The 11,975-nt window shown below is 41.0% G+C and overlaps 1 protein-coding gene across 1 annotated transcript; it reads left to right on the top strand.

The window, feature by feature from the left end:
- The first annotated feature begins 303 nt into the window (after positions 1-303).
- MPZL2 (myelin protein zero like 2) lies at positions 304-11,358 on the top strand. Its single transcript, XM_021696326.1, has 6 exons — positions 304-495; positions 1,493-1,659; positions 1,934-2,144; positions 4,886-5,033; positions 7,866-7,941; positions 9,478-11,358. The coding sequence occupies exons 1-5, from the start codon at positions 438-440 to the stop codon at positions 7,927-7,929; spliced, it is 648 nt and encodes a 215-aa protein (XP_021552001.1). The 5' UTR covers positions 304-437; the 3' UTR covers positions 7,930-7,941; positions 9,478-11,358.
- The last annotated feature ends 617 nt before the right edge of the window (positions 11,359-11,975 follow it).

The following is an 11,975-nucleotide window of genomic DNA, read 5'->3' on the forward strand; positions in this document are numbered from 1 at the left end:
CAGCGAGAAGCCTGCTTAGAAAACAACAGTGTGTGCGGGGGGCCAAACCCAAAGCTGCTGGGCCGTTCCAGGCTGGTACCAGCTCCTCTGGCTGTCTCTGAGGCCATCCAGAGGCCAGAGCCCCGTCAGACGGACTGGGACCTAGAGAGCAGACCGCAGGGCTTGGAACTAAGTGCAAACTGCTTGTAGCATAGAGGGCGGGAGGGAGGAAAGGGAGGAGGGCAGTAGGCAGCTGGCCCCACCTTTCATTCCAGCGAAGTGCACCAGCAGAGCCGGGATGAGTCACAGGCACTGGCGCTCAGCTTCCCAATAGGTGAGGGACTGGCTCTTCTCTCGGGGGAAAACGCGGCGCTCGTCCTTACCGGCGTGGCCTTGGCTGGGAGCTGGAGCCCTCGGTCTGCCCGGTCTGGTCTCCGGGGCCAGGGCTGGGTTCCCTCATGTATGGCAAGAGCCCTTCGTGTGCTGGGCTGCTTCTCCTTGGCATACAGCTCACAGGTAAGGGCTGGCGGGCTTCTCTCAGCATTCGCTCCTTCCCTGCCTACCCCCCCAGAGTTAGCTAAGTGTCTCCCAAGTCGCCAGCGTTCTGTTGGGGAGCCTGAGCCACAGTGACAGTCCCTTCTGGTTTGGACTTCACTTTGAAACTGAAGTTGGTGGGTTGTTTTTGGAGAACTGATTTCGGACAAACAGGTTTAGGTGTGTTTCAGCTGCTAGTGATTCGGGCACAGAGAGGGCTTTCTAATCTCAGATTACAAACCCTTTTTTGTTTGTTTCTTTTTCCGTGTGGCTACTCTCAACCTCCCACTGCAGGCAGGACTTGGCACTGGGATTTCTGTGTGTGGGTCTTGTCTGGGACTTGCAGTAGCCCTGGAAAAGCTGAGAATTTCAGGAGAGAGCACACACCCCCCCCCTCCATAATTTTGAAACTGGCCCAACGTGCAAGTTCTCAGTGTAAATATCACGGTAAAAAAAATGCCACGTGGTATAGAGGTTCCAGGCGTGCAAGCAGAAGCTGGCCTGGGTTGACGAATTCAATTTCTGCAGAAGACTAGGAACAGTGTGAAATCATGACCTAACAAGGACCCTTTCTGGACAACTTAGAGGGGACCACGATACACACAATACATAACGCTTAATCTGAATACATGTCTAATTCATGTTATGATTAGTTTTGATTTGCTTGTTTCTGCTTTCAATTTTATTTGCCGACGTCTGTAGTTTGCTAGAACAGTTTGCAGTGGGTACCGTGAGGCTGGGGTACGGTACCGTGGCGAAAGTGAGCACTAAGAAGGCTCGCTGGGTGGTATTTTTAGTTCTGTGGCATGGGAAGGCCACAGGTGCATGTAGGTGGGAGTATGCAGACTCAGGATGAAGTAAGGCTGAGAGCTGGGGCATCTCAATTCGGTTTCGTGCCGCACTCAGACATTTCTTTTGGCAGGGTGTCCGCAGAAATTGTCTTAATCCACATCTTCCCTTTTCCTTTTCTTTGCGGCAGCCCTTGAGCCGATAGCTGCAGTGGAAATTTACACCTCCCAAGTGCTAGAGGCTGTCAATGGGACAGATGTTCGGCTAAAATGCACTTTCTCCAGCTTTGCCCCTGTGGGTGATGCTCTGACAGTGACCTGGAACTTCCGGCCTCGAGATGGGGGGCCTGAGCAGTTTGTAAGTAGATTGCTGTCATTGGCCGGGAGACCCTTGGCTGGGAGAATAGGCCAGTCTGTTTCTCTTTGCCCTTCCTGTGCTTTTCTTAGCAACAAGTGCAGGGCAAAGCTGAGGAACAATTCTTGGGACAGAGACAGACAGAACTGAGAGGTCCATCAACGGGAGAGCACGAGGTGCTTGGGGGAGAGCTGCAGATGGGGCAGTGAGGCTGGCTCCCTCCATCTCAGCCTCCTTGCCCACGTACTGAAGACCTTTGGCCCCTTCTCCCTTCTAGGTATTCTACTACCATGTGGATCCCTTCAAACCCATGAGTGGGCGTTTCAAGGATCGGGTGGTCTGGGACGGGAACCCTGAGCGGTACGATGTCTCCATCATCCTGTGGAAGCTGCAGTTTAGTGACAATGGAACATACACCTGCCAGGTGAAGAACCCACCTGACGTTGATGGGCTGATAGGGGAGATTCAGCTCAGCGTCGTGCACACTGGTAGGTCGGGCAGGGGAAAACGGTTTCTACAAGCGTAAGAGCTTGTGGAAAAGACAGGGGTAATCTTTTGTGATGGCTGAGAGGGTAGAGAGCAGGGCTAGCCCTTCAGATCTGCAGTCCGCAGAGGGAGGCTGAAGAGTGGCGGGGTAAAAAGAGAAAGGCTCTGTTTGGCTGTGGGAAGAAACACGAAGTTAAGCAAACGGACCAGGGAATCTGTTACAGAAATGGCATTGAGATTGGAAAAGAGAGAGGAAGCGATTCTCTGATAAAAGACTAACAATAGATCCATTCATTCACTCATTTATTCACCAGGTACTTATTGAGTACCTACTCTGTGTCAGGCAGTGTCCCGCACTTGACCCGTACTAGCTCATTTAACTCACACAACTACCCTAGGCGGCAGATACCAATAGCAACAGCTCTCCTTTATTAAGTACTCCCACATGCCAGGGGCTTTGCATACGTTAATCTTTATATATCACATCAGCTTCTTGTGCTCTTAGTGCTCCACATTTTACTAATGAGGAAACCGAGGCTCACAGAGATTAAGTCACTTGTCCAAATTCATGCAGCTGATACATGGAATCATTTAGAACTCAAACCCAAGCATCTTTGGCTCCAAAGCTGTACTCTAAACGAATGTACTGTATTGCTTGCAATCCTGTAAAGGCAAACCTGGAAACTGCCAGATAACGAAAAGCAAAGACCATAAAACTTCTGAGTTGTAAATCTGGGTTTGAGCCACTGTTATCATTTACCAACTGTCAATAAATCTTTTTTTCTCTCCTTACAGTGAGAATAATATAGCAAGGATTATGGTGAAGATAAAATGAGATAATAGATGTAAAAATTCCCCAAACTCTTGACTTGCACTGAAAAAAATATTTGTTTGCATTGAAAATTATAATAGCTACCACATATTAAGTGTTTATTATGTGCTGGCACAGCATGGAAAATTTACACGAAATTTTTTTTTTTTACTTTATTATTTTTAGTGATCTCTACGCCCAATGTGGGGCTCGAACTCACAACCCTGAGATCAAGAGTTGTGTGCTCTTCTGACTGAGCCAGCCAGGTGCCCCTAGGAATAGAATTTTTTAAATAAGAACTCAAGAAATGGATATTGTTACCCCTATTTAATACCCTGAAGAATCTGAGGCTCAAATAAATTAGTTACCCCAAATCACACAGCTAGTAAATGGTGGAGCTAATATTTTGATCTAACTCTCTCTGGTGCGTGCTCTTAACCAACACATAATATTACTACCCAAAATGTATAAGCCTGTAAAGTGGTAGGATTTCCTCCTTTCATTCCTAGTATCATCCTTCGGGGGCCCCATCAATAGGGCTGTGTGACCTTGGAGAAGTCATTTGAGTACCGAAAAGACGTATTGGAATGTCCTGGGACCTCAGTTTCTGAATTCATCTGCAGCTAACCTGCATGAACAGGTTAGACAAGAACACATGGTTCTTACACATACTGTGATCACTACCCTGAGAATCTAGTGAAAGCCATGTCTCTGCTTCCCACAAAAATGTACACATACACACAAAATGACATGGAGTTTGTGGGCTTATGGCTCCCCTCTATCCCTGTCCTCCTTCACAGACTCCAGGCTGGGAACTCCTGGGCTAGACATTTCTCTAATTAGTCTTTTCTGGCTCTGAGGGTTTACTGAAGTTTGTTTATTTCATTTTTCTTTTTTTAAAGATTTTATTTATTTTTTTGTCAGAGAGAGCACAAGCAGGGGGAGCGGCAGGCAGAGGGAGAGGGAGAAGCAGGCTCTCCACCAAGCAAGGAGCCCAATGCAGGACTCGAACCCAGGACCCTGGGATTATGACCTGAGCCGAAGGCAGATGCTTAACCGACTGAGCCACCCAGGCGTCCCTTTATTTAATTTTTTTAAAAAATGATTTTATTTATTTATTTGAGAGAGAGCACAGAGGGAGAGGGAGAAGCAGACTCTCCGCTGAGCAGGGACTCGGGGCTCGATCCCAGGACCCCTGAGATGACCTGAGCCGAAGGCAAATGCTTAACCGACAGAACCACTCAGGAGCCCTGGGTTTACTTAAGTTTAAATCAGAAATTTGACTAAAAGACACGGGACCCAGGCTTCACAGATTCTGCCTGGTTTAGGGACCTTTCCCTCTAGGTTCCCTCTTGTTTCATTTTATCTACTAGACTATAGTTACTGATTTACTTGCCTATCTTCCCGGTGGGCATGAGTTCCTTGAAGGTAATATCTTTTTTGGCTTTGTATTTCCACTGCAATGTCTGAACATAGTAGGCCCTTAATAAATTGGAATAAATGACTGACTGAATGCCAGAGGTGAGAGGGAATTGAGGAGAAACAGTTTGGGCACTGGGTTTGATGAGGTCAGCAATAACCTTACCCCACGAGGTGGTTCAACTGGCTCAGTAATTCTCAAAGTTTCAGCCTGCATCAGAATCACCTGGAGGACAGGTTAAAACAGATGGCCTGGCCCCTGCCATTCTGGAGGTGCCTGATAATTTGCATTTCAGAGTTCTTAAGAGTGTTGCTGCTACTCCTGGGACCGTAGTTTGAGAACCACTAAAGTAGTCTGTGTAGCTTTCTTATTGCTCCTGGAGTTCACAAGGTAATACGGTAGGAGAAAGGAAGATTGCATTTAATGATGAAAATACATCCTTCTTCTCGCTTTAGATTTCATCACGTCCCTTCTCTTTTTAGAAACATGAGATCCATTTTTTTTCCTTACAGTCCGCTTCTCTGAGATCTACTTCCTGGCCCTGGCCATTGGCTCTGCTTGTGCACTGATGGTCATCATAGTAATTGTGGTGGTCCTTGTCCAGCATTTCCGGAAGAAGCGCTGGGCTGAGAGAGCTCATAAAGTGGTGGAAATAAAACCGTAAGGCTGGGCAGTTCTGGGAAGTCTTCTTCTAACACTCTTTTATCATGATTCTTGGTATTTTACACTTGGGCTAAATGATTGTTGAACAGATGTTCTTCACTCTGAGTAAGTCTTGTGAAAGAATTCAAATTCACAGGATGGATAAATTAGGGTGTGATTTAGTAACTTTAGAAAAGCTTTCTTAATTAATTTCACAGAAGATTTCATTATAGGCTTTATTATGGAGGATTTGATATTATCAGAATCTGCTTATATAAAACTTTTCTAGGACATTCCTTTACTTTTATTTATTTTTTTGATTTTTTAAAATTTTATTTACTTATGGGGCGCCTAGGTGGCTCAGTCGGTTAAGCGACTGCCTTCGGCTCAGGTCATGATCCCAGGGTCCTGGGATCGAGTCCCACATCGGGCTCCTGGCTCGGCGGGGAGCCTGCTTCTCCCTCTGACTCTCTCCTCTCTCGTGCTGTTTCTCTCTCACTCGCTCTCTAATAAATAAATAAAATCTTAAAAAAAAAAATTTTTATTTACTTATTAGAGAGAGAGCATGAGAGGGGGGATGGTCAGAGGGAGAAGCAGACTTCCCGCCAAGCAGGGAGCCCGATGCGGGACTCGATCCCGGGACTCCAGGATCATGACCTGAGCCGAAGGCAGTCGCTCAACCAACTAAGCCACCCAGGCGCCCCGGACATGCCTTTACTTTTAATGTAAAGTGTACGTTTGTAAGGACCACTGGGCAGTCAGCAGGGGCGCCACCAATCAGTGCCTAGGAAAGTCAGCCATGCTGATAGAAGGTGCTCAATAAATATGTATATATTTTGAGATGAAAATTTTTTTTTTAAAGATTTTATTTATTTATTTGAGAGAGAATGAGAGCGAGCACATGAGAGGGGGGAGGGTCAGAGGGAGAAGCAGGCTCCCTGCCGAGCAGGGACCCTGAAGAGGTCATCAAGCAGACTACAATAAGATGGTGGGTCAAAGATGGAGTCAGTATGGCCAGCATTTCTACACCTATTCTGGACATTTCATATAAATGGATAATCATACAGTGTGGCCTTTTATTTTTATCTTTATTTTTTTTAAGATTTTTATTTATTTGAGAGAGAGAATGAGACAGAGAGAGAGAGCATGAGAGAGGGGAGGGTCAGAGGGAGAAGCAGACTCCCTGCCGAGCAGGGAGCCTGACGTGGGACTCGATCCCGGGACTCCAGGATCATGACCTGAGCGAAGGCAGTCGCTTAACCAACTGAGCCACCCAGGCGCCCCAGTGTGGCCTTTTATGTCTGCTTCTTTGACTTAGTATAGTATTTTCGAAGTTCATCCATGTAGAGCGTATAGTAGTAGTACTTCATTCCTTTTTATGGCTGTATAATATTCCATTGCATGTACATACCACATTTTGTTTATCCATTCAATTGATGGACGTTTAGATTTTCTCTACTTTTTGGCCAATATGACTAATGCTGCTATGAACATTTATTTATAAATTTTTGTGTAGACATATGTTTTCAACTCTCCTGGGTATATACCTAGGAGTGGAATTATTGGAACATATGGTTACTCTATGTTTACCTTTTTGAGGAATTGCCAGACTGTTTTCCAAAATAGCTACACCATTGTATACTCCCACCAGCAACATATGAGCTTCTAATTTGTCCATATCCTTGACAACACTTGTTGTCTGACCTTTTGATTATAGCCACCTAGTGGGCATGGAGTGGCATCTCACTGAGGTTTTGATTTGCCTTTTCCTAATGACTAATGATGTTCAGCATCCTTCCATGTGTTTATTGGCCATTTGCATATCTTTTTTTTTAAATATTTTTATTTATTTGTCAGAGAGAGCACAAGCAGGGGGAGTGGGAGAGAGAGAAGCAGGCTTCCTGCTGAGCAGGGAGCCTGATGTGGGACTCGATCCCAGGACTCTGGGATCACGACCTGAGCTGAAGGCAGACGCTTAACTGACTGAGCCACCCAGGTGTCCCGGCCATTTGCATATCTTATTTGGAGACCTATCTATTCAAATATTTTGCCCATTTACAAGTTGGGTTGTCTTTTGTGGGTTGCCTTTCACTTTCTTCTTCATGTCCTTTGAAGCACAGAACTTTTTAATTTTGATGAAGTCCAATTCATCGATTTTTTTCTTTTGTTGCTTCTGCTATTGGTGTCATATCTAAGAAACCACTGCCTAACTCAAGGTCGTGAAGATTTATGCTTGTTTTCTTCTAAGAGATTTACAGTTCTGACTCTTCCAGTAGGTCTTTGATTGATTTTGAGTTAATTTTTGTATATGGAGTGAAGTAGGAGTCCAAATTCATTCTTTTGCAATTGCAGTTTTTCAGTTGTCCCAGCACCATTTGTTTCCTTTCCTCAAGAAATATTTACTGAAGTAAATAGAATTGATTTTAAGAAGCCCAATGAACCCAATTCTGACGTTAGGGTTTGACTACAAAGCAATAAAGATGGCTTCTAGGTCAACACAGATTTTTTTCTTTTTTCTTTTCCGAATAAGGAGTGGGATTAGAGGCTGGAACTAATGATAAACTAAGGTGTCTGCTTTAACTCCTTCAGGTTCCCAAATTGTATCCCCATCTAAAAGTATTCTGAAGCATGTAGAAGTTCAGAGACCCAGGGTCATGTGGAGGCATGTGTATTATTAGATAGATGGCACTGGTGGTTTAGCTCTCTGTAAGCTTGGATCTATTCCCAGATGCATTTAATGCTTCCCAAAATATGGGAGAAAATACATCGCCCAAAGCTTTCTTTCTAAGATTTACCTCCCTTGCTTCTTGTCATTTTCACCTGATTTTGGTTTCTACTTCTTTGTTACAGAAAAGAAGAGGAAAGGCTCAACCAAGAAAAAAAGGTCTCCATTTATTTAGAAGACACAGACTAACATTCTTAGATGGTGAGGCTCATAAATGAGTTGATTTCTTTCCTTAGTTTTCTTGTCTGGCCCATCTCTAATGTGGATCTCCCAGATTTTAGGACTTCTACATGAAATTAGATGTTAGGTGTTTTCTACATGAAATTAGAGGAACTGGGTCGGGGAGATAAAAGTCTTCTATTAGTGTCATGTACAGCTTCCTCTTTGAGTGTGTTTTGTGCAAAGGATGAGGCAGTGAGACCCTACTGCCATGGAAGATGGGAGAATTCTAAGATTATTTGAGGCTTGGTGGTTATGTTTACCATGACCAAGAATAATAAATTCACTTTCAACATGTAAATAAATCTTTATTTTTTTAAATGAAAGAAGCAATATCTGCTTGTTTTATTTTATTGTAAACCAATTGTGGCATCAAGAGAATAACTCAATGGGTATGTCTGACATTTTGGCGGAACTTTTATACTACTTGGAATTGATTTCAACTCCTTTCATCTAGTTATTGGGACTATGAATCTAATTTTAGTAGTGTGTAGTTTTATTTTTCTAGTTTTCAGGTTTATTATGCTTAAAGGGTAAGATGATTTATTTTTCATATGATCAGAATTTTTCCTATTCTCCGAAGCAGGTCCACTATTATTATTTGCAAAAAGAGTCACATTTTTGTAAACTAAAGCTTCAGGGAAAGCCCTCAAGGATTTATAAAATAGAATACGGAGAGAAATGATTCTATTGTAAACCCAGAAGAATCTAGTATCAGAGAGAGCTTTTACCAAGGGCTATTGTCTTTTTAAAGCCAAGCAGATTCTCTAACAAGTCAGGGTCATGGACAATAAAGATGGAAATGAAAAGAAATTTAAAGAGCTAACACAATCGAGTGCAATGTGACTGGATGTCCTCACTGGATGGATACTAGTTTTAACAAACTAGTTGTAAGAAGATTTTGGTGGGGAGGGCAGTTGGGAGTCTTGAATATGAAAATTTGGAAAATGGATAATATTAGGGAATTATTGTTAATTTTTATTAGGTATAATAAAGATTTTGTGGTAATAGAAGAGAATGTCCCTATCTTAAATATACATTTATATATAATACACATTTATTACATATAAATTTATATATGTATTTATATATAACAAATTAAAAACCAAATAAATATATGGCAAATAATACAAAAAATGCTTTAAAATTAGGTAATGGGTGAATTCTATACACTGTCTTTTCTACTTTTCTGTGTGCTTGATTTGTTTATAATAAAAGGGGAGAGAGAGAGAGAGAGAAACAGAAAGAGAGAGAAGGCATGCATGTGTGTCAGTGAGCTATGGATCATCCAAGTGTCCATGCAAGGCAGAGGCTATGAATTAAGGAAATTGACACTGAGAACTATGTAACAAGGATCAGGAAACATCTTTTAAAAGTTGAATTAGGAGAACAAGTACATTAAGAATATTTTCCTTCACAGTGGCGAACATATCTTATAATATATATGTAATTCATAATTCCAGGTATCTCTATGCACTCTTCCCAAATGCATTATCCATTTAAACTTTTGTATTTCAGAAAGCTGAAGATTCCCAAGAACAAGAAATTTAGGATAAGCTGAAGTTGATGGAAGCTTTTCTTTGGCTTTTCCAGTTGTGACCTGTCTTCCAAGCAGCTCTGCAGTACATAACCATCTAGATGAGCAACATCTCTCTGGAGCTGGCAAAGGCCCTCTTGAGCAGATACCAACAAACTCACACACAGTCTATTACTAAGGTTTTATTTAATTTCAAAGTGCAAATATTTTTCAAATGCCCATTATTAGCCTTTTATACTAAGAAGCTACATTTTTGCCCTTAAACACTCCTTGTGGATTCTTAATTGTACACACATACATTGGTATCAAATGAGATGAGAGCCAATTTGTCTGTCATGACGTTTCCTTTAACATACTAGTTTCTTTAGAGTAGCACTTTTGCTACTTAAGTTAATGTGTTTACTCTTTCCTTCTCACTCTTAATTAAAAGTGAGCTAATTCTCCCAGCTGTTTTTGATTGATTAACAGTAAATCTTAAGTTCAAACTGTTAAAAGAACAGTTTGATTTTTTCCTTGCTGTCCTTAAGTATGGGACACATCTTGTTTTATTGAATTTTTTTCAGTATCCTAAATAATGTTTTTTGTTTTGTTGATCCGAGTTTTATAATAGCACAAATCTAAATCACAGAGTAGCTAGAAAAGTTTATAAATGCTTATAGATTGACAAATGCCACCCCAGGATGAATCACTTGTCACCCTTTTTTTTCTGTGTTGTGAAAAACAACCAAAAGTGCAGGTTTTTCATGAGCGATGAATACTGTTTAGCTTACTATTCAGTTATCTATAACAACAGAACAAAATCTAAGTTCACTTGCAGACTGGAATCATTAAGCAGTTACATGGAAGGATTCTGAAATAGTACATTACAACTGTAAAAATTTAGGGCTGGTGAAAAAAATCAACCCTATATGATGATAATTTTATACAGTGTTATATAAAGCTCTGAGAACTGGATGATGATATTTTTTTTCCTTTTCTTTATCTTATTTTTGCTTTAATTTACTTGCTTACTTTGTGGGAGGGAGGATTTGGTATGGGGCAAAGAAATACCAAAACTAATAATATGAAACCAACTTTATTCATTTTTTCCCTTATACTAGTAGAGAAAGCAAACTTTATAAGTGGGCTATGGAAAGAAGAGTGCTTTTTAAAGTGTTTAATCTCCCATTGTCTTTCCAAACTTAAGCTATAGCAGCATTTGTTCAAAATGTACAAAACATCTGAAAGTTTAATTGTTCCCTCTCCCCCATCTTTATAGTCTAATATTTTCAGTTTTTACTGACTGGGCCAAAGATGTTCTTTTTTTAACAAACTGGAATTTTCAAATAGTTACCTGTAGTTAAAGATGCTGAACTTTGATTTTTTTTTGGGGGTATTTTAAAATAGTTGGTACAATTTACATATGAACCTTGATTCTGATTCATTCCATACCTGTCTCATTTTGTCTTTTACACTAAAAAAGTAGTCTTAATACTTAGTTTTGAAACTAAAAGTTAGATTTAGGGTCTATATTACCTTTAACTCACATTTTCTATTTTTCTCCATAATTCAGCCTTTGAAAATAACATAATATTTTTTCAAACAGATGGCCTGGATGATGTTCCATAAGTGTAATGAACAAGTGGTTAAAAACTCATGGAAAGTCTTTTCCAGTAAAACTTGTAGCTTGTGTCTTGGCTAAATATTCAGGGGTTAATATGACCCTGTTGTTCAGTGTCTTCTTCCTAAAGATAACTTTTGTATTGTAATTTATTTTTTATTGTGCCTTAAATACATTTGTAAATAACCTTTAGTAATAAAGAATTATCAATTATATAATTTGCTTATATACAAATCTAAACATTTTACACAGCAAGTACCAAAAAACAGATGGTTATATATTTTATCTTTACTGAGGAGTTTCCTTAGAAGGAGGGAGTCTGGAAGCCAACAATGGATAAAATTAGTTTATACTGGATAAATGTATATGGATTTCCACATTGCTTTGGACAACTGGGAATTGGGCACGACAAACTACTTAGTTTGGGAACGCTTCTGAAGGAAGGGTATCATCTCTTCTGTTCGGTACTCTTACATTACCTTCTCAATAGAGAAAATCACTAGCTTTCACGTCTGGTAACGGAATGGGAATTGAAAAATGAAAGCTTATTAAGCTTATTAAGCTTACTTGCTCTCTTTTCCCACCAAAGGAGTTCCTTTTTTCCCTGTATTATATGTTGTAGTCATTTCATCATTGCCACTGTAAACATCAGTTTAATAAATACTCAATTTATGTGGGTACTGAGCTGGGCGCTGTGATAGCTACCCACAAAACAGGAACCAAAGACACTTGAGGTACACATTCATCACGAAGGCCTAATACATATTTATTGACTGATCCTGTATAATCTCCTAGGTCTCTTCTAACTCTAAATTTATAGAAACCTATTTTGAGGGCGCCTGGGTGGCTCAGTTGGTTAAGCGACTGCCTTCGGCTCAG

Source organism: Neomonachus schauinslandi, chromosome 11, assembly GCF_002201575.2.
Source record: "Neomonachus schauinslandi chromosome 11, ASM220157v2, whole genome shotgun sequence".
NCBI classification, from domain to species: Eukaryota; Metazoa; Chordata; class Mammalia; order Carnivora; family Phocidae; genus Neomonachus; species Neomonachus schauinslandi.